The sequence below is a fragment of the Ylistrum balloti genome, unplaced genomic scaffold (genome assembly GCF_031769215.1).
Source record: "Ylistrum balloti isolate Yb309-2 unplaced genomic scaffold, AGI_CSIRO_Ybal_v1 Utg370056, whole genome shotgun sequence".
Taxonomy (NCBI): domain Eukaryota; kingdom Metazoa; phylum Mollusca; class Bivalvia; order Pectinida; family Pectinidae; genus Ylistrum; species Ylistrum balloti.
The window spans coordinates 298402-322080 of record NW_026782106.1 but is presented as its reverse complement, the minus strand read 5'-3'; the positions used below and the strand labels follow the sequence as shown (position 1 = coordinate 322080).

Here is a 23679-nt window from a genome sequence, read left to right as displayed (position 1 = left end):
GTCTAATATGCTGAACTACAGCAAAAGAGAGTGTTCTCAGTTTCATTTAATTGGAAATTAAGCCTTCAAACTTAGAAATAATAAAAATTTTCTAAATATGCATATATCAGTTCTGTTCTGTCTAACCTAAAGCTGGGACTGATAGACAGATTCTAAAACTCTCCAGTGACCTGAAGACCTCAGGTGATCGTTAAGGTCTTCTTCCACTTGTTCACCCTTATGTGCTAACAATGAATACTTGGTCATAGACTGGAATAATTTATGTTCCTTTTTATTACATTCATTTTTTTAAATGATTATAGCATTACAAACATTACTCAAGAATGCAACAGTAGTATATGAAATGGTTTTTATTCCTACCTATTTTGAAAAAAAAACTGCAATATTTTGATAGTTATGATGCATTTTTCAGTAAAACCAATAACCTAATTTATTTCATTTCAGTCTCAACAGGCAGACCAGGAGAGGAGTCAGAACAAATGGTAGGTCAATGTTGCTAGACTGTGTAAAGCATATCAACTCTGGTGTTAAATATCTGGAAATTAGTAAGGAAGTCTGGTGTTGCATGTTACAAAATGTCTTGTAAGTCAGGAAATGGTAATTTTTAGAAAATATAAACTGATTGCATGACATTGGCTTGTTTTTATATCATAATGATTTGTGTGTTTCAGATTGAGGAGTCGGTGGAGGCCCTGGTGCGACACTTACTCGAGTACCATGAAAATTGTGATAAAACGAAACCACACAAATGTGATAAGCCCTGTGATACAATCTGTTCTCACTCCAACAACATCTACAAGCTCTCTCCACGTGGTACCTTGGCCGAACTTGACGCCTCACGCAAGGCTGAGATTGGCACTTGCTGCGGGGCCAAGACTTCCTCCCAGATGACCATCATGGCAAGTCTAGCCACCAAGGGGCCAGAGATCTCACAGGCAGTTCAGTCTCAGGTAACTTGTTCAGGGTCAGCTGTCTAGTTTTTCTAATCAAACACCATACCCTAGATAGTAGATATGCTGATTACAAGAAACTTTTTCAGAGAGAAATATTTGCAGTTCACCGTTAATACTCATACAGTTTGTGTGATTGCCTAAGAGAGTAAATTTACTGTTATTTAATCATAGTTTATAGGTTGTTTCACTTGATATAAAAAATTACACAACTCAGTAAGGAGTTATTCTTAGATGTCTGATGGGTAGGTCAGAATAAACAAGAGTTATTCCCCTTATCTTGTCATGTCTATTCTATCCCTTTGTATGATGTTTACTGCATGTGTATGTGTTTTAAGTGGTGATCTTATTTTAGGAATTTTTTGGGGGGCTGAATGTATTACACTAAAATATGATTATGGTCATTACAGTTTTTGTGGATGCATAAATTCATCTTTGCAACAATTTGTCAAAAGATAAATTATGCTAAAATTTCTTTGTGCTAAGTTAAGAATCTTTGAAAGAATTATGCAATTACTGGTTTCTCTTCTCAGGGGTGTTCTACAGTTGTTGGTGTGAAGGACAGTGTGGTGGTTCCCATCAGTCAGAGTCAGAAAGTGGTGGATATTGCCGTGACAACTGGTGACATTGCCCCCATGCCCTATATCCTTAGTCTTGGTCACCTGCCCAGTACCAGTCGGTATCTGGTTGTAGGGGGGCAGGTCAGTGCCATGCAGACCCCAATAACTGTCTCAGCTGCATGTCATGTACAGCCCATCTCTCACCTCATCACTCAGTTACCTAGCGACCAGTTACAGAACAACATGCACACAGCACCCCCTCATCAACATCTCCAGGCGTTATCTGTGACCCTCCCAGCACCTGTTGTTGCCACCCAGGCACAGGTGCTGTCTGCTGATAACTCGGGGAACAATGCCACAACGCATCAAAGTCTTGTGACCAACAATACATTTGTATCTGGCGGCAGCGCTGACCAATCTGTCGTTCCGATGCAGGTGACTGTTGATGAGACCATCGAGAGGAAAGCGGAGCTGGACAAAGGCAATAAGCTCAATATCTTACCTCATTTGCAGCGTGTGACTGTTGAAGATGTTCAGACAGTCATTCAATCTCAGTCACATAAACTCTTGCCACAGCTACAGACCATTACTGCTGAGGATGTGCAGACTCTCATTCAATCTCATAACACTGGTGATTCCAAAGACACCAACAGTTTAGATCTTGAACATTGCCAAGGAAAGGACCCTACCAACAGCATTGAGACAGATTCTGGATGTCTCAACTCCAGCCTTGGCTCAACAGACTACAGTTTTGATAATCTTGATTTGCTAGACTTTCCAGATGTAGAAAAACTTGTGAATGACTTGAGTACATCTGAATCTCGTGACAACTTTACCACTCGAAGTGAGGAAATGGCTGGTCCGATTCCTATGCTTAATTGTGGAAATAGTATCAACAACCAAAGACAAGAAGTGAATCAAGAGAACAAAAGGTCGAGTCAAGGACATTTAAACGAATCTCATGGTCATATTCGGCAGCAGGCTGTCACAAATAATCCAATGTTACATCATCAGCATATACCTGCTAGTAGCCATAGTGTTCACATCAAACGAGAAGTAGAGAAAATGGCAGATTCTGGGATAACCAATGTTAGTGTTATGTCATCAGATAGACTGACAGTTAATTCACCTGTCGGCAATAACGGGGCCATAATCACCGACTACTGTCCAGAGTGGTCGTATACAGAGGTGAGAAATGGATATCGTCAGAATATACTGAATATAAAAAAAAAGGAAATTTTTCAAATCTTTAAAAATGGAAACTAAGTAAGACTCTGTTGTAGTCTGACAGCTATGATTTGTCACATTAAAAAATACTTTTGAAAAAAATTATGTGTGTTGCTAGCAATGTTTAATTTGATGTTTATCATACGATTGATATTTTACGGTGGGTATGTAACATTGCATTTTTGGTTGTAGAGTGTTTTAAGATTAAATTTCTTTTTTTGATAAGGGAATCCAAAATTATAATTTTTCAATTTTCATTGTTTTAATGATTTCAGGGAGGGTGTAAAATGCTGGTGGTGGGATCCTGGTTGTCAGCCACTGCTCAATATGTTTGTGTGTTTGATGGTAAATCTGTCCCAACCAGACTAGTCCAACCAGGTGTTCTCAAGTGTTGTGTTCCAGGTAAGTGGAATTTCTTTCGATTGTTTTGTTCTTCCAAAGGGACCAAGTGAGGTTATGGTAAGACACTGAATTTGTCCTCTGTCTGTCCGCCTACATTTTTCTATCAATGGCTACTAGTCACCACAACCGAGTGTTTTCCCACCAAATTTGGTCAAAAGCATTCATGGGGGAAGAGGAATACGTTTTGTATAAAAGGTGGGGCTGGGACCCTAGGGACCTGAGGGGCGGGGCTCTAAAGGAAGGATTAACAAATTCTCTCAAATTATTCTGCAGGAGATTTGTCCAGGTAAGGTCTGAAGTGTCTTCGGGTGTAGAGGACTCAATATTGCATAACTGGTTCGTTTGACCTTCCTAGCTAAGGGCAAAATGAGTAGCCCTGTCATAGAAAAAAGGGAAAAGTATTAAAATCTTTCTTCCATGGGGAGGTACTTTATTTAGTTATTTTTACAAAATTTGGTGAGAAGCATCCTTTAGGAAAGCTCGGGGAACAAGGTTGGTATAAACATTGGATTTTGTCCCCCTGGGACCTGATGGGTAGAGTCAAATGGGAAAACCTGGTGGTTTTTTTTGGTGTTTCTCTTCGTCTGTTAGAATTTTGTAATTTTGACAAATCGTGTTTAACGCCATTGGATTATAAAGACCAATTTTCATTTAAATAATTGGTTTTACTCCTCTGGGGGCAGAGTTGCATTGCCCAAAAGGGGAAACAGTTGTTCACCTTTAAAATCTTTCCACTGCAGTTTGGATAAAGCAAACCAAACCAAACCAGGTAAGCAGTTTAGACCCTTTGGGCCTTTTATATGAAAGCAATATTTGAGTTGAAAATAAATGTTTGCAAAAGAATTGCGAATGACTTCGGATGGAAATTTGGGGTAAATTATCTAAATGAAAATCCAGAAGTTTCTGAGTTCACTGTGTCTAAGGGTAGAAAAGCCTTCGTTCATCATTTCTGACTTACAACAAAGGTATAATTTAGGTGAAAAGTACTATGTATAAAAAATGTATCCATTGACAAGGATAAGACACGGAGGTATTACCTGTGTCAGATTTTGACCGGTGGATAGGAACAAAAAGTTTCCTTTGTCAACAGACAAATGTTTGACATATAAAAAAAGTTCTTCAGTTAATTTCCATTATATTATCTCTGTGTTGGGACTGTACAGTGTATGTCTGATGATGTTTTATGTGGGAGAGGACATGTGTATCAGTACCACTGATACTGAATATATTATCGGAATGTTTCTTTTTTAACACTGATGTGTTTGTTACAGCTCATGCAGCCGGTTGTATAAATCTCCATGTAACCTGTGATGGCACAATGTTCTCCAATAGTGTACCCTTTGAATATAAGGACAAGAAGCTTGAGGAAACCACACAAAGTCAGCAAACAGACTGGTTCTCATTAAATGGTAGGTACCAGCTGTTTATAATGTTGTAAGCAAATATTCAAACCCCTTGTCAATATGTTAAATGTTATAAATCCATATTTGTTTCTTTTTCAAAAATCATAAAATCCCCTGAAATGTACTTGTCATTAAAAGTGTAGAAGGAAAATTGAAATTTGTTCTGCTACAATCAAATTTTTGAAAAGTGAAATTTTGAAATTTTTCTATGCAATAAAAAATCCTTATCAAATCTTGAACAAAGAAAGCTAATTAAGAAGGGGAAAAAAGGCATAATTGTTAATTAGGACTATGAATGGGTATGTAAAACACTGAAAATATCCAAAACATGAAAGTTGAGTTTTTCATCTTATTAAATTCCCTATCTGGTTAATATGTTTGACACATTGCAGTTGCCTTAGTATAGATTGTGGAAACATTTGTAAATAGTTGGTAAGATCTGTATTACAGATGACTGTCTGAAGCTGTTGTTGATTGACCGTCTGGCTGAACTGGAACAAAGACTGACCAATGTTACGACTCCATGCGAACCTCCACAATCCATTCTCAGACAGGTAAACCTCCATAATCCATTCTCAGACAGGTAAACCTGCACAATCCATTCTCAGACAGGTAAACCTGCACAATCCATTCTCAGACAGGACAACCTCCACAATCCATTCTCAGACAGGTAAACCTGCACAATCCATTCTCAGACAGGTAAACCTTCACAATCCATTCTCAGACAGGTAAACCTACACAATCCATTCTCAGACAAGTAAACCTTCACAATCCATTCTCAGACAGGTAAATCTGCACAATCCATTCTCAGACAGGTAAACCTTCACAATCCATTCTCAGACAGGTAAACCTACACAATCCATTCTCAGACAAGTAAACCTTCACAATCCATTCTCAGACAGGTAAATCTGCACAATCCATTCTCAGACAGGTAAACCTTCACAATCCATTCTCAGACAGGTAAACCTGCACAATCCATTCTCAGACAGGTAAACCTGCACAATCCATTCTCAGACAGGACAACCTGCACAATCCATTCTCAGACAGGTAAACCTGCACAATCCATTCTCAGACAGGCAAACCTGCACAATCCATTATCAGACAGGTAAACCTGCACAATCCATTCTCAGACAGGTAAACCTTCACAATCCATTCTCAGACAGGTAAACCTACACAATCCATTCTCAGACAGGTAAACCTTCACAATCCATTCTCAGACAGGTAAACCTGCACAATCCATTCTCAGACAGGTAAACCTGCACAATCCATTCTCAGACAGGTAAACCATCACAATTCATTTCAGATAATATGGTTGTCATAAGTACAGTGGAAATCAATAGTTAAGTCAGAAAAGTTATAAACCCTATGAATTTTTGTGTTCTCATGGAGTTATCGAAGAGTGCAATTAATGTTTAATTTAACAATGCAAATTTTATCATGAACATTGAGTTTGTAAATGTTAAAAACAATTAATCAAATAAGACATGCAGGTTCACAAGATTTTGTAGCAATGTTTTCTGTAATTTATATATTGTATCGTGACCAGATCCAGTCATTTCTGATGACTGGGGACTTGGAAGAGAAACTAGTATGGCATGTGAAAAAGATTGCTGGTGAGACGTGGTCAGATGTTGACCCATTCCCCAAGGCCGGTCCACACAACATGACACTTCTGCATTTAGCTGCAGCTCTGGGTTATTCCAAGTTGATACAGACCTTGGTTCAGTGGCGTTCTGACAACCCATGCTGGGTACTGGAGTATGAGGTGGACGCTCGCTGTCAAGATGACAATGCCTGTACTCCACTGGTAATGAGATAGATTTGATACAATTAGAATACATAGTGGTAATGGGATCATTCAAAATGAAACAACAAAACCAAATGGAGAGCAAATATCGCTGACATTTTTTTTGAAAGATAAAAATGGCTTGTGTTTTTAAAAATAAATTAGAATTGAAATTGAAGTAATCAGCATGAAAGTGGCCGCTTACTCCATTTAATGTATGTTCTTTCTTACTCTTATCTATGTAATAGCAGTTAGTCCGCGGCAATAAACTCCTGGTTATTTAATGTGTGTCGTGAGTGTATGAAAATCTCATGCATGCAATAATACTAGATGTATTTTCATGGTAAATTTTTACTGTGTTACTTTTTAAATAATAAAAATGTTTTTAATCTAAAGATGATTTTATTTTAGAATAAATTTATTGAAAGTCTTTATATAAAATTGCATTTTTTTGTATTGAATTATGTTTGTTTGTAATAACAGATGTGGGCGTGTGGGAGGGGCCATACCCAGGCAGCTGTTGTGTTATATCACTGGAACTCTGAGGCATTACATATCCAAAATAATGAGGGGCTTGTTCCGTTGATAGTTGCTCAAAAACTTGGACACTTAGAAGTTATAAAAACACTAGACAAATTACTCACAGTCAATTCCCAGAACTCTGTGTTCGCTTCGAGTGGAGGGAACTTTGTGCCCATGCAGTCATCTCCCCCGAAGTCTGTGGACATGCCACTGCAGACCTCCACTCCCCTTACAAAGGAAATGGTTCGAGGTCTGTTTAAATCACCACCACCGGTGAGTACTGTGTCACGAATGCCTGAGGGCACAACTGCTAGTTTCACCTCAACATACCCTGGTGAGGGTTTTCTGATCCGACGACAGAGTGACCAAGCCCTACGGGGCAATTCTGCAAGGAAAAAACTTAACAAAAGGTTTTCAGTTGATCTCCTTCCTGTGCATTCCACAACAAACGATGGATCAACCATTTCCGATTCTGCTAATCGGCCGATCAGAGAGACCAATTCTGAACCACAGCTCTCCATGGCAACAGATCCATTGACCAGACAGACCAATCCAATGTTGTCAGATCCGGGTCGTGACCTCACATCACCAGATATGATGATTCAGGCTGGGGAGCCTGTGTTTGAGGCTTCTAAACATGGAGAGGCCAACTTGGAATCCATGACACTAACAAATAGGTCACAAGGCCCCAACTCTGTGCTGATACAAATGGACACAGGTATCAAACTCCTATAATCATTGTGTATAATTTAGGAAGAATCTATCCAATCATGTTTTTAGGGATGCTATTATGTTTAGGTTTAAAGCTGTTTTTTTGGAATTGGAGGTGATAGACCTACTGATGTTTAGTGTGTGAAAGTAAAAAAATGTTGGGAAATGTATATTTCATATATAAACATGAATATTAACCAACACTCTATAGTATATTTTACATCTCCCACGTGTCCTTAGAGACCACCTTTCTTTAGAGAAACCCTATCTAGAGAGACCCCTCCATTAAGAGACTACTTCTGTCAAGACCACCTTTTGGTATGATACCACATCTTTTAGGAGACCAACTCTGTTAAGAGAACATTTCTCATAAGTGACCCTTCCTCTGAAGAGACCACTTATGTCAAGAAATCTCCTCTCTTAAGAAACCATCTTTCTTTAAGAGGTCACCTCTGTTAAGAGACCACCTTTCTTTAAGAGGTCACCTCTGTTAAGAGACCATTGTACTGATTTTCTATGAGGTGTTTTCTGGCTATAGGTATGGTTACAGACAACACATACAGAAGTCAGTTGTCCTGGACATCAAGATAAATGAAAAGTACCAGTATATTTGAATTTCAAAATTTACTGTATGTAACATGAAAGTAAGTTTAAGGAGGAGATAGACACTTAAGTGAACAGCTCAAAGATATCTGAGAAAATCCATCTAAAGACAACAAAGTAAAAAAAAATAAGTACAATGTAAAGTTGCAAAGTATACCTTTAATTTTCATTTAGAGAAAAGATTGTTAGGTAATCAGCCGTTAAAAATGACTTCGTGTCAAAGTCATCACATTAATAAATGTTGAAAGTTATAGAAAGGAAGATGTCGGCTTTACATTTAAGTTAACACTAGACAAGCCTCATGTTGAGTTAATACTAGATGTGAAATAGATTAACTGTCAGTGTTTAATTATTAACAGACTAGTAGCTATGGTGTAGAAGTGTTGTGTGTCCAGATTAACATCTAGTTTTTTAAAACTATATCGGTACTATTACAGCCATATATAGATCTAGCAAACTGGCGGTGTAGTCCCTCGAGGGCTTTAAAGCAGTGATGAAAGATAGTGTATTTAATAATTCATTAATTAATTAATAAGTTCGTGCTATTAAGAACATCTTGTGCAGAATGAATTAAATCTGTACATGATAGAACTTGATAGTTCTTTACCTTGGTAACATTCACCAATTAAACAGCTAACATTGAACTTCTACTATGTATATGGAATCGTTCAAAACAGACTTACAGATACAGTGTGTCATGATTCTACTTTAAGATGAGTTTTCTCACATATTAAGCATTTTATTTAATAATATAACCCTTATTATTTTGTTAAAATGGAATAACCTGGTAGTGAAAATATTGATACATGAAACTATCATTACTTACCAAGGGAATTTATCACATTACTTCAGGTCAGGTCTGTCAAAAGTCCAGTGTTAAGGGAAGTAATATTCCAACACAATGACTTTAGATTATATTATATGTATTTCCGTGTGTTGTGTAAAGGAATATTTTAATACCATTGATTGCAACAGGACAATCATAACATGTAGTCCTTAAAGTAGTTGATTGACAGGTAATTGATTAATTATACTGATCAAACTTTTGAAATGTATTGTTTGTATGAATTGCAATAAAACAAATTGGGAACAATTGTTGTACCTTAATCACTGTGAAAATCTCAAAGGTACAAGATGCATGTTATATATTGTTATTAACGGCCAGTAATTGTGTACATCTGCTAACTGCCTGCCTTGATTACAGATGAGGTACTTTCCTCCGCCAGTGCTAGTCCTCTCATAGATGTCGAGAATTTGTCCTCTGATGATGAAGACGTAGATCTCCTTCAAAGATGTATGTTGTACAACTTTTTTCCTAGTTATCTCCCCTGTTATTAACCAATAATTACTTCCCTTTGTTGTTATTTGTCATTTTTATTATTTCCCCTGTTGGAAGTTTTCTTTATTACTATTTATTTTTATCTGGTAGTTACTGTGTTTTATTCTTCTGAATAACATAATTATTGGTATTTCAATATTACTCCAGTCCTGTTTTACAATTGGATGTTGAGTTGTATCTCCAGGCATTAGATATCCGTGCAGCATGGCCATGGTATATGTTCATCATTCTCTCAATACTAACCATCTCTGTATAATGTATCTCGTTACTGTCAAGGTTGAAATATACATGTGGAGGAATTAACACTAAGTAAGCAGAAGTCATCCAGCAGTGTAAATTCCATACCCACATAAATTTGTTCATTAATCACAAAAGTAATCACTGCTTGTAAAGTTTGTTGACTAGTATTGAAATCGGAAGTAAACTCTTAGTGAAAATAACCACATTTACAGTATAACATGTTATAGTATGATAGCTCCTGGCATCACCAGACAAAATCTTGGCAGGATTTGTTTGCCACTGACCAGAAACAAAGATTTTGATGTTTTCACATTTCAAGCTCCTTTTTAAGTTATAACAGTGGGATTCAGTGGAAGCTTGCCTGCAATGACTCTGCGATGGTCCTAACCATGCATTATTATTTTTGTGGTCAGTCCAAATCTAACATGGCTGTTATGGCTGCAATTTTGAAAAAGACGCTGTAAATTTTATGTCAAGTTCTACTCAATTTTTTACCATTGGAGTCATTTTTTTATAAGATTAAAAGATAATGGGTTTTTTGAGCAATGTCTACTTTATAGTTATTCATATTTTAATTCTGCTACATCAAAAAAACACATTTTATACCTCTTCCAGTTCTGCTGGTACCATTAAAATGGAATTTTGAAGGAATGATGAGAAACTGATATGAAAGTGTTGATTTTGATACCTCAGCTGCTAAAATATTCAGATTTGTTTAAATCCTGTAATAATTGTTCAAACCTCCAATATCGCAATTGTAGTATTTATAAATTTACAGACAGATAACTGTTAAGGCCTCTGAGCCTCTTGTTTTGATCCTGCAGCAGGTCAGCAAGTGTTGAGAATGATGTTTTATTTGTAAATATTATTTCAATTCCTCAGCAGGTGTTGAGAATGATTTTTTAGTTGTACATATGATTTCAATTCCTCAGCAGGTGTTGAGAATGATGTTTTAGTTGTAAATATTATTTCAATTCCTCAGCAGGTGTTGAGAATGATGTTTTAGTTGTAAATATTATTTCAATTCCTCAGCAGGTGATGAGAATGATGTTTTAGTTGTAAATATTATTCCAATTCCTCAGCAGGTGTTGAGAATGATGTTTTAGTTGTAAATATTATTCCAATTCCTCAGCAGGTGATGAGAATGATGTTTTATTTGTAAATATTATTTCAGTTCCTCAGCAGGTGTTGAGAATGATGTTTTAGTTGTAAATATTATTCCAATTCCTCAGCAGGTGTTGAGAACGAGGAAGACATCAATCACCAGATGGTAACATTAGCCAAGCAAATCATAGCTGCCATGCCAGAACGGATCAAACTTTCACCAAGTCGTACAGATGAACCAGTCCTCGAGTTCACATATGTGCGGGAGAGAAGTGGTTCCTACAGTTCCATTCCATCACAACCATCACCACATGCGTCATCGTATGAGGAAGACTCTGGGATATCAACACCCATGGGTGATGGTCTCGCTTTTGATGAATATAGGTTTGTGTGTTGAAGTAATGATAAATTTTCTTAGGAAGTATGATTTTTTGTTAAAAACTTGAGTTGCAATCCACAAACTAATTAAAATTTAGTATAATGTAGTTTTAAAAAGTTCTACTAGTTATAGTAGATTTTTATGTTTCGGCCTGATATCTCAAGTTCTGCTTTTGTCCAAATTTATCTGCCTCTCCTTCTAAAGAAGGGCTTGAATTGGTTGATATTTTAGGCTTGAGGTCATTGGTCAATGTAAGTGTTACTATCAATAGAAAATTGGATATCTCCAGCTCTGTTTGGATGGTTATACTCCAGACTTTCTCCTTTGCTTCAATGTAAAATAATGATACTCAATAAAGTACAGCAGATTTTTCATTTTAGTACATATCTCAAGTTCTGTTGAGTCAGTTGAGTCAGTTGTCAAGGTCATCAGGTCAAAGATCAACTTCAAAATTTTGAAATATTTCACACATATTTTGTTAAGATATAATTATCATAATTAGTTGAATAAGAGGTCACTAGAGAACAGGTCAAAGGTGAAGGTCACTTTTTGTTCTCCATATCTCACAGGCAAATTATTGTCTATAAATCAGAAATCAAGAATTCATTATCAGTGTAGCTTTCAAGTTTAGTGTCAAGCACAATGCAAGGTCCTTTTTGATGTGTATCAGTACTCTACTTTGATTTCAGAATGTAGATTTCAATGAAAATCATTTTCTCATTCCCAATTCACTTACTTTCAATGGCTGTCTTGATTTAACCTCTAGGTACACAGACCTTGGTACTCCGGCATCGTCCTTGAGTCCGGACTCCACCTGCCTGCCGAGCCCTTACAGTCCTTACAGTTTCTCTCTGGACTCTCCTCCGCCCACTACTGCTGAGTTCACTGAGTATTTCAATGCCCCTGCCACTTTCATGGAGAAAGATTTCTCTCAGCTTACTCTGTCAGGTATTCAAGTGTGCCTGGTTACCATTTGGATTTTCTTTTTCAGAATTAAAGAAATGTTCTAGAAATAAGAAAGGAGGCATGTTTTCATATTTAGAGTACCACCCTACAATAAAAATGAATTAAGTAGCCTCAGTCTATATTTCTTCAGAAAATTAAGCTTTTAGCAGGTTGCACCAGATTTAACGTACAAATTCACAAGGTCTGCTTGTCAGACTATCAAAATGGTTTTGGACAGCTAGGCAGTAAGCACAAGATAAAAATTAAGCCATAGGGGCAGTGTTTTTGTACTTCCCATTTGTTTGTCCATCTGTCTTCAAGTCTGTTTTGTTTGTTTGCTTTTTCCACCATATTGAGCTGAAATGTAGCTTTGAAAGTTACAAAGACGTTTCAACTTTCAGTTTCTGCTTACCGTTTTTGGCACAGCTATGGCTCTTCCTGAGGAACAATTGAAAATCAGGATTTTCTCTCCAATAAAGAATGTTGACAAACATGATATCAGAACAGTTAATGACAATAACAAGAATATATAACAGTTTTAATCACTGCCACAAGGTGGATTAACTGTATTTAGTGACCTTTGATGTGTTTTAACAGATATAGAACAGAGGAAGTTATATGAGGCGGCCAAGGTGATCCAAAGTGCATACCGACAATACAGGGACAAGCAGCAGTTACAACAGCAGAAGGAGATGGAGGCAGCAGTTCTCATTCAGAAGTACTACAGACGATACAAACAGGTAAATCTTGTCTTTACAGCCTGGTCTTTATACACAGGGGTCGTTATAAACAGGTATGATTGGGTTGTTGTTACAGCCTGGTCTTTATACACAAGGGTCGTTATAAACAGGTGTGATTGGGTTGTTGTTACAGCCTGGTCTTTATACACAAGGGTCATTACAAACAGGTATGATTGGGTTGTTGTTACAGCCTGGTCTTTATACACAAGGGTTGTTATAAACAGGTGTGATTGGGTTGTTGTTACAGCCTGGTCTTTATACACAAGGGTCATTATAAACAGGTGTGACTGGGTTGTTGTTACAGCCTGGTCTTTAAAAACAGGGGTCATTATAAACAGGTGTGATTGGGTTGTTGTTACAGCCTGGTCTTTATACACAAAGGTCGTTACAAACAGGTGTGACTGTGTTGTTGTTACAGCCTGGTCTTTCTACACAAGGGTCGTTATAAACAGGTATGATTGGGTTGTTGTTACAGCCTGGTCTTTATACACAGGGGTCGTTATAAACAGGTGTGATTGGGTTGTTGTTACAGCCTGGTCTTTATACACAAAGGTCGTTATAAACAGGTATGATTGGGTTGTTGTTACAGCCTGGTCTTTATACACAGGGGTCGTTATAAACAGGTATGATTGGGTTGTTGTTACAGCCTGGTCTTTATACACAAAGGTCGTTATAAACAGGTGTGATTGGGTTGTTGTTACAGCCTGGTCTTTATACACAAGGGTCGTTATAAACAGGTGTGATTGGGTTGTTGTTACAGCCTGGTCTTTATACACAAGGGTCGTTATAAACAGGTGTGATTGGGTTGTTGTTACAGCCTGGTCTTTCTACACAAGGGTCGTTATAAACAGGTGTGATTGGGTTGTTGTTACAGCCTGGTCTTTATACACAAGGGTCGTTATAAACAGGTGTGATTGGGTTGTTGTTACAGCCTGGTCTTTATACACAAGGGTTGTTATAAACAGGTGTGATTGGGTTGTTGTTACAGCCTGGTCTTTATACACAAGGGTCGTTATAAACAGGTGTGATTGGGTTGTTGTTACAGCCTGGTCTTTATACACCAGGGTCGTTATAAACAGATGTGATTGGGTGGTTGTTACAGCCTGGTCTTTCTACACAAGGGTCGTTATAAACAGGTATGATTGGGTTGTTGTTACAGCCTGGTCTTTATACACAAGGGTTGTTATAAACAGGTGTGATTGGGTTGTTGTTACAGCCTGGTCTTTATACACAAGGGTTGTTATAAACAGGTGTGATTGGGTTGTTGTTACAGCCTGGTCTTTATACACAAGGGTCGTTATAAACAGGTGTGATTGGGTTGTTGTTACAGCCTGGTCTTTATACACAAAGGTCGTTATAAACAGGTGTGATTGGGTTGTTGTTATAACTGGGTTGTTGTTACAGCCTGGTCTTTAAAAACAGGGGTTGTTATAAACAGGTATGATTGGGTTGTTGTTACAGCCTGGTCTTTATACACAAAGGTCGTTATACAGCCTGGTCTTTACAGGTGTTATTTGATTGGGTTGTTGTTACAGCCTGGTCTTTATACACAGGGGTCGTTATAAACAGGTGTGATTGGGTTGTTGTTACAGCCTGGTCTTTATACACAGGGGTCGTTATAAACAGGTGTGATTGGGTTGTTGTTACAGCCTGGTCTTTATACACAGGGGTCGTTATAAACAGGTATGATTGGGTTGTTGTTACAGCCTGGTCTTTAAAAACAGGGGTTGTTATAAACAGGTATGATTGGGTTGTTGTTACAGCCTGGTCTTTATACACAAGGGTTTTTATAAACAGGTGTTATTGGGTTGTTGTTACAGCCTGGTCTTTATACACAAGGGTCGTTATAAACAGATGTGATTGGGTGGTTGTCATACCTTTTACATTCCTGGTGCAATGGAATTTCTCCAAACCCATCATGTGTGTTTGTTTTAAGGAAGGTTCAGTTTACAGAATTGAATGAAGTTTACTTGTTCAGACACAGATATAATTCCAGTTCTTGTCTGTACATTAAATAAACTACTTGTATTTTATTTACTTGGAGCATTTACACGTTATATACACAACTTAATACAGATAAAAGTATTAAAGAGTAAAACTATTTCAATAAAGTGAAAAAAATATGTGATACACGAGTCTCAAAATTGATGCTCACATGGTCAAACCCATCCCCTCTATTGGATGATTGGTTTGTCTGAAAGTATTTACAACCAATTTATTTGATGAACTGCTGTTTTCATTGATCAGGTAAAGGAAATAATCTTTGAAAGCAACACTCCATTGGTGTTACCATTTTGTACATGTTAAACTATCTTTTTCAATACTCACAAATTTGATATGAAAAGGCAGCATTCTAGTTCTTCATGATAACTACATTTCACTTTGCCTATAGCCCTTTCTGGCTTCAATGAAGTGATGGATTCATTCAATATGGTTTCATCTTGACATTGATGATAATTATATATAATGATAGTTATAATCCTCCTGATCAGGGTAGGTATTGTGTACAAAGTCTACTTGTGATATGTACCTGGTATGCACCTAACACACAAAGCTTACAACTATCACCACAGATATTATTTTTTATGATCTGCTGTTCAAAATTCGGTCTTGATTGCTCATGTAAGGCCGGTTTTCAGAAATAATTCTCAGGAAATTTTGATTCAATAAAAAATCACTTTGGTATTCAGAAATAATTGGGATAGGTATTGGGAAGTTTTATATTACTGTAATAAAGAGGACGTCATTCCGAACATCACCATTTTGTTTCAAGAGGTGATTGGTTTTGTGAAGAATTGGTTTAGGGAAGCTACACTATATTCTTAAGGTTATTACCAAGTCAATGAAACCCAAATAGATTACCATTTGAAAAACTGACAAGTTTTCACCAACAAGTTAGATTTATGCTGTACTGGAGTAGATCAGTCTTGTTCTGGAAGAGATTTGTGAAATAAATCTCATGTACAGTTATATATTCTGTTGTCAATATTTAAATAACTTGTTGACCAACAGGTGGTCTTTGTTTATCCACATGCCTTTGGATCATGATCCCTGAAATGTTTTCATTACTATTGGATTTGATTTGAGTTATGTCTGTTATTTGGAATTAATTCTGGTTTCAGTATGCATACTACAAGAAGATGACACAGGCAGCAGTGTTGATACAAAGTCAGTTTAGAAGTTATTATGCACAAAAACGCTTTAAGAAGAGTCGAGATGCAGCTGTTGTGATTCAAAACCAGTACAGAACTTACAAGGAACATGAGAGGTTAAAGAAGGGAGGTAACCAGTCAGTCATCATTCAACAAAGGTTTAGGTATGTTCTACAAATATATATAGGAAAATGAAAGTTAAAATCAATGTATCCTCCTCCAACTAAATATTGGTAAATGTAATGATTACTGGTCCAGGAACTTGTCTCCTGTATAGGAAACATTTTATGTGTAAGTCTTTTTATGTGAGATTAAAAAAGTTAAAAAAAAGAATTAGTGGGAGATATGCATACTAAAGTTATGGTAATTATTACTGAAATGAAATAAATAATTTACAATGGACGAATTTTATTTCATGACTTAATTTTTTCCTTCTGTGTGACTGTACAGTGAAATTCAAAATAACAAACTCTGTATTCTGAAAACATTACACACCCAGTTAAAATCAAAATATTTTATATAAAAATTTCTAAAAACTATCGACAATCTTATGGTATGTTTTCAGAAGTCACTACCAACGGAAGAGTTCTGATGGAACAGTTCCCGAGGGTCATATAGTTCAACTTGTATCAGAGGCTGGAGACAGGTAAGGGAGATAACTCTAGTATTATGGATTGGTCTGCAGGTGAATTGTTTGTGATGTTTGTTGATTAACACATGTTCAGAAGTTCTTATAGATTGGTGTTGGATCTTTTATTAACTATAGATTTTAGTTTGATAGTTATGTTAATGGGGTTCTAACTTATCAATCAATAACATGCATGATAGATATTAATAAGACAATCCTTATATGGTTTGTTTGATATGAAATTTATGACAAATGAAATTAAATATAATAGTTATGAAACAAATAATGGAACACTTTATGTATTGATATTGATGATATTAAAGACCAATTGATCACGTAGGAATATATATTTGATAAAATTACATTTTAATATTGTTTGGGAATGAGATACCTAATACAGATTCATGTTTTGAAGCTGAAGGTTGCTAGACATTGTTGAACATTTGCTTGAAGCAGAAGGCACTCTTTTATTTTCATTTCTTAAGAGTTACGGGGAAAATAAAACAAAGCAAAGTAATGGAATGATTAATTTTCTTATCTAATTCAATAAAGATATTGGTTAGAAAATAAAAGTCAGAAGATATTTTCAATAAAATTCATAATTATCTGACTCTAACATGTTTTGGTGTATTTAATCTGTGCATAACATAGAGATGTGTGGAAAATTGTGCATTTACGAAGGGTACGTAGTTGTCTTACTGCTATTGCCAAGTAGACTAGGTGTTGTCACTATGTGTGTTGTGTCGTGGCCTTCGCAAGGCTGTTTTGTTGACCCTTTCACCCAAAATTTCGCATTGAATCGAAAAAATATGAATTGAAAATTAGAAATTTTGAAATTACCAATTATTGCAATATTTGGTTATATATTTAATTTATTGTGATTAGCATAATGTTAAATACTTATATTTCATGAGAAGAAATGGTTTTCACAAAGATATAAAAATCAAATATTTTTCTTATTAATTGATATTTCTGATGAATTGTTTGGTGCCTCTTAATATCTACTCTAGATTGGACAATTCGATGGATCAGTATCCTATTGAAAGTTTAAAATCCAAGTCGATAAAAATCTATATTATTTAAAATGCCTCTTGTCTTAAAAACATTTTTCGTCTAAGGTTGAAAGGAGTGAACACTTTTGGCATTCATTTGCATTTTGCCTCTCAATTTTGTTGCGATTGTTGTATGTGAAAATAGATACAATGTTCAAGGTTTTTCATACATGTATATAAGGGCTGTTCAATCAGTCATTCAAAACCATATGATTGTATATTTTTTACTTTTTACTATTTCACTTTTTCATTAAACAATTGTCCGAAAAACGAATCCAAATCAGGAAGTTCAGTAAGTAAACATGAAATATATTATCACATTGCGAACTTTTCTCAAACAGTTAATGTTTGAAAGTTAACTTTCAGCAAATTAAATAATTAAAATGATGAAATTTCAATCTTAAGACAAACCATTTTATCTGAAAGTTTGTCTTTAAAATTAAATTGTTGTTGTCATTATAACTTTGATATTAAGCATGTCAACTGTACCATCACATACAGCTGTGGTAGTCAAGTATATTCTGTGTAAATAACAGTATTTCCTGTATGTGATATGAAATGTTGTTGGAGTGTTTTCCTATAATAAGGTATCTGTTGTATTATTATAGAACAATATAAGCCACGAAATTGGAAAAGGAATCATCCATATCAAGCTTTTAACTTCGTGTTAATGACAAGGGGTCGAGTACATTGTGTCTGTGTTTCAGAGGTCGAGGGTCACTTACTTTTAATAGAAAACCATCCGCTAATTTGTATTGAAATTGGATGAGGAGGTGGGATGGGGGGGGGGGGGGGGGGGGGGGGGGGGGGGGGGGGGGGGGGGGGGGGGAGGGGCTGTAATCTAGTTTTCTCAACTTTATTTTGTTGAAATAAAGACTGACCTTTTTAAGAAAATTTCTTTAATCAAAAAAGATCTATATCAGATTTCAAATGCTTTTTGTTTTTTTCAAGTAATGAAAAAAAAAAAAAAAAGATTTGCGAGGAATGGGACAAACTTTTTTGCTCAGCGATTTAATAGTATGGATAACATTATAATAGGATACTTTGTTATTATATCAGTGTTGAATGGTGACACAGACAAAGTGAAATGTGGAACAGCTTATTTTCTGGTCTACTTACAGACATCTCAAAAAGTAAAACTAAGGCAATGGTTATTATAAATCCTGCTAAGCTGGTTTCATTAAGAACACATACACTGGACTTATTTCATGAAGACAATCACCGTAGAGATAGTGAATACACTGTTAACAGTTTATGGAATGTACTTCTACTGTGACAGTGTAAATGTGGTCACACCATTTCTTCGAACGCATGTCAATGCCAGCATGGCTACAAAAGACTACACTAACATTATATTGGTCTTTTTTATGCTCTTTGACAATTTTTGGGGGAGCATGCTTTGTCCGTCCGTCCATCCTTTTCATGTCCAGAGTATAACTTTGCCCACAGTGAAACATGGATTTGAAACTTTATACTTTGTCATACTAAGACAATGTACAGTGTACCAAAGTCAGGGCTTGCAACCCCTTAATTACAGAAGTTTTACCCTTAAAATTGAGTTTCCAGTAAAACATTTATCAGTTTTACTGATACTCTTGTTTCTCTATTGGTGTGTTCAATTTGATTATGAGATTAAAGTGGTATCTATTAGATAAACATATCTCGGTGAACCCATCCATTCTAATACCAAAGTCTGCTGAAAGGATTCATAGCAGAAAAACTTGTTATAATCATCTTTAAGAACGTTTGAAATGTTTACCAAAATGCGTTATTCATTTACTAAACTGACAATAATAGTACATGAACTATTTTTAGAATCATTACATTTGATGCAGATTTCATATGTAGGTTCCCCTTGGTCCCTCGTTGTGTGTTTTTGAATTTGAAACTGATCAGAAAAACAAAAATGGCCAATATTTTTATAAATTGGTTGGAAAATCAATCACAAATATTGTTTCTGGTTCAATAAATAATTAATGAGGGATTCAGGCATTAAGTCATAATGTTCCTATCAGTAAATTGATTGTTTTCAGCTCCCAAGTTTGTTCTTTTTAATGGTACATCAACACCTTATAAGTTGATATAGTGGTTTATGTCTGCTATTTTAGAACAATTTCAGAAAACAGATACATGTACCAGGGCATGGTCACTGGCAACCATCCAACCCTACATCCCAATTAATTTAGAGTTAACCTAATTTATTATGAACAATGGAGGCATGACATTGATCAGCAACTGTTTAGATAAGACATTCCTTATATATATATATAACCTTCAGATAACTGAGTTCGTTATTACAGATTTATGTCTCAGTAATGTCTATATCCCAGTGTAGCTATTTCAGTGATTTTTTTTTCAGTATTTTACTTAATCAATTGAAAATCAGTTTACAAATTTTAATGTTATTCCATTGTAAGAATAAAGGCTCACTTAAAAAAATATTGAATACTGTGTATAAAACCATACATTTTTTCATTCCAATCAGAACAAAGATTAAAATGAAGATTGTCCAAATTATTGTAGGAAGATTAATACATTTTATAATGTTATCTATTTCTTCCAAATATTTTTTCAGGATCTCTTAAGGTTCCGAAGAGAGGTATTTAGCCAGTGTTTTCTTTTGTCTAGATTCTATGCACAAACTAAATCTATTTGTTTGACACATTGAACATACATATCACAAACAAATCACAATCAATATTTCTTTACTTTTCAATACTTTCATATTTTTTCATGTTTGAGTGGTATTTTCTGATATTTTGTTACTGTTTTTTAGTAGGTATATATCTGTAGTGTAGGTCTGAGCTGGCCATGTTTGTATTTCTCTTCCCTGAATTCTTCTCTTTACCCATCAAAGCCCATTTTATAATTACTCTGTAGTTTCTTAGAATGGCGGAGGGCATCATTACTTCTCAAGGCAAGGATTTTTTTAAACCTTTCTTTATTTAATTATCCATGACTGTGTATGTGCTCAAAACTTGATATATCTTGAGTATCTTAGAAACACGTAATAGGCAACAACAGTGGTAAGAAATATGATAATTAACATGTAAAATAAGCGCAAAAAGTGAATATTTATGACAGAATAAGTCGGTCATTGCTAATTACACAATTTTATTTCATACAGGAGAGTCTGTTTGTTGCTATTTACCATTTTTTTTTATTTTTCCATTTCTTGAAAGTTACTTCCCAGCTTTCATACATGAGGAGTTTTATTACTTAAAAAAATAAAGTATAATCCAAGAGAGGTCAAATAATTATTAAGGCCCATTTTAATAAATACTACTTCTCTCTCAGATCAGAAATCTACAACTTTTATATGTAAAATGCTGAAATGTAGAAGTATGGAGTTTATGTGTGGAATCCACAGGAATTATCTGTCAAGCTTAGCTCTGAGAGTCAAATTCTTTTAATAATTAGCTCCAAAATATTATCCTTTTCTGTGAGAGAATTTGATTAGTTTACTGAAGTTAAAAAAGTAACTGATGAGCCAAGCATATTGAAATTTATCACCCTAACAGCATTTTTGGAATTGAATGGTTGAGGCATATTTATCATTATATATGTAGTGATGTCCCTTGCTATCATTCTGTCTCTCCTTCTTTATCATGTTTATTTGCTACTCTTTTATTTGATGGATTACAGTGTTAAACTGAAATTCAGTATATAGTTACAAAATGAGAAGATACAGGTCACATTTCTGTTTTGTTTCTGTTAATATTTTAGAGTTATTGCCCTTGAACTTTAAATGTTTCAAGAAATTAAATTTTCACTCATATTCTGGAAACTAGAAGGATCTGGCACTGACACATGACATGAAGTTGTTGTAGTGAAGATGTAACTTTAGTTCATAGTGGTGGCAGTCATTCCATTGTGTTGGCCTTTGAATCGATTGACACACATTTTCTCACTACTAAATAGGAACTTTAACCAGAAATATGATAAATATATGAATTTTATTACCATGTCAGCTATTGCTAAATTTGATAAATAGCCCCAGTCAACCAATACTGGACACAGTCTAAAACGTCATGGGTACATTTCTTAAGAAGCTGATAATACTAAAAAGTACCATCCTTACTGGTTGTAGGCATGGAGAAGGCATTTGTGTTGCACAGACATACGTTTATAAGTTTCACTATCAGTATGGTTACCAGTAGAATGTACATGGCACTTCACACTTCTATCACTGTCTGTCATGTCTCCTCCTAACTTCCTCTCTATAGCTTTAACTCTCAGATTTACAATCTTGAAATCCAGGAGGGTTTGAGTTTTCAAATGAATTTGTAACACAACAAGCAGTACACTGTAAATTTTGCTTTTCATTTTACTTTTTACATTAGAATAACTCTGCTAGACAAATTTCTTGTAGATCTTTCCTGATACTGCTTATATTTATGACTGATAACTAACGACTTGTCAGGATCTGTGTGTCCTAAAGAATTGATGATAGTTTACAAGTAATGCTAGAACTGTGTGTGTGAGATAGTGTATAGATATATAATAGGAGGTCATCTTTTTTATTTGATCACATCTCTGCCTTTAGTTCTCAAGAAAAAGTCAAGAAATTATGTAAAATCCTCTTCTATTTCACCAAGTTGTCTAAGAATAGTATAAAAGCTCCCTTGTGTTGAGTCAATTTTTTCTTGTGTGAATGTTACCTATTTAGTTCCATGTGTTCCTTGTTTAGACAGGAAATAATGAATTCATAAAAAAATTCTTGTCTTTAAAATAATTGACAGAAATAATTAAGATCTTTTAAAACTGAAGTAAACGACAAAAAAGATGTTTGATTTTAAAATTAAAGTGCCAGGTACTTGGATTAGACCTTTACCCTGTACTGGAGTTGTTATGTAACCATATGTAATGTACTATATTGATCAGGTATATACATCCATCTCTGGTTATAACCCATTATCTGATGTTGTAGAGTAACATTTGAATACTATTTGATTGCTTCTACCACATGAGTAAGGTGATGTGTTGACGAGGCTCCACCCCCTGACTTACTGGGGAATAGATATAGTACCACTTATAGCTGTTTACACATTTTGTTTATCATATTTTATAGAATCTATTGCTCCTGAATAATTTCTGCAAAGAAACACAAATATGGCTTCATTATTAGCATGTGTACAATGTATTAGCATGTCCATGGTAAACACAATAACATATGATATAAATGTCACTGTATCTATTAACTGTGACTGGATTTTTTGTTCTCTGTTGCATACCTTACATTTATAACTTACAATCTTCTATCATTGAAAAAAAAAAAAAACTAGTGAAATGAAACAATTATTTACTTGCATTTTGGAAAAGTATTTATATCGGAGAAAGACTTGCAAAAACTATTTTTAATGGATTTTTAATTATTGAAGACTATATCTTAATAAAATTATTTTCTTTTGACTAGCTCCCAACCCGAGCCAAACAACACGGGTTGCGACAGCACTCCACCGGAGGTATCCGACACTGAAAACAGCACATACCAGCAGGACAGTACATCTGAGGGGACAAAGGATGCAGACTGACACAGCTAATGCGTCAAGATAATAGTGGAACGGTCCAATAGAATGAGATTTATACCAATTTCTAATGGCATGCAAAGTTGTGATCAAAGTTCAACATTTGTATCACTGCAATACATTTCCTTTAATATCATGTGTCATTAACGAAAATGTGATTGTAAGCATCATGACATTAAGAGTAAGAAGTTTTCAGTAGGAAGGTTACTGGTAAGATATTCAAAAAAATTGATTGAAACAAATAGAGGAAAGATTTAGGTAATTTGCAACAACATAATGCAAGGTTAACAGGCACATATCACATTGGTATTGTTTGTACTTGGCAAGTAAGTCAGAATGAATTACATGTGGAATATTGATGCCTTCAAATTAATCATTTGTCCAAACCAAGATCCCAGCAAAGGAAAA

General features: G+C 35.4%; 1 protein-coding gene across 1 annotated transcript in view; it reads left to right on the top strand.

Annotated features, from left to right (window-relative positions):
• Positions 1–23277, top strand: part of LOC132549416 (calmodulin-binding transcription activator 2-like) — a 45542-nt gene extending 22265 nt beyond the window's left edge. The window contains exons 7-21 of the mRNA XM_060213350.1: positions 445–482; positions 672–950; positions 1484–2698; positions 3013–3139; positions 4411–4548; positions 4993–5096; positions 6089–6349; positions 6812–7568; positions 9369–9458; positions 10979–11231; positions 11993–12174; positions 12769–12911; positions 16034–16227; positions 16629–16709; positions 23160–23277. Of these exons, the coding sequence (XP_060069333.1) occupies positions 445–482; positions 672–950; positions 1484–2698; positions 3013–3139; positions 4411–4548; positions 4993–5096; positions 6089–6349; positions 6812–7568; positions 9369–9458; positions 10979–11231; positions 11993–12174; positions 12769–12911; positions 16034–16227; positions 16629–16709; positions 23160–23277 (3980 nt within the window). The remainder of the gene's footprint in view (positions 1–444; positions 483–671; positions 951–1483; positions 2699–3012; positions 3140–4410; positions 4549–4992; positions 5097–6088; positions 6350–6811; positions 7569–9368; positions 9459–10978; positions 11232–11992; positions 12175–12768; positions 12912–16033; positions 16228–16628; positions 16710–23159) is intronic.
• Positions 23278–23679: the final 402 nt, after the last annotated feature.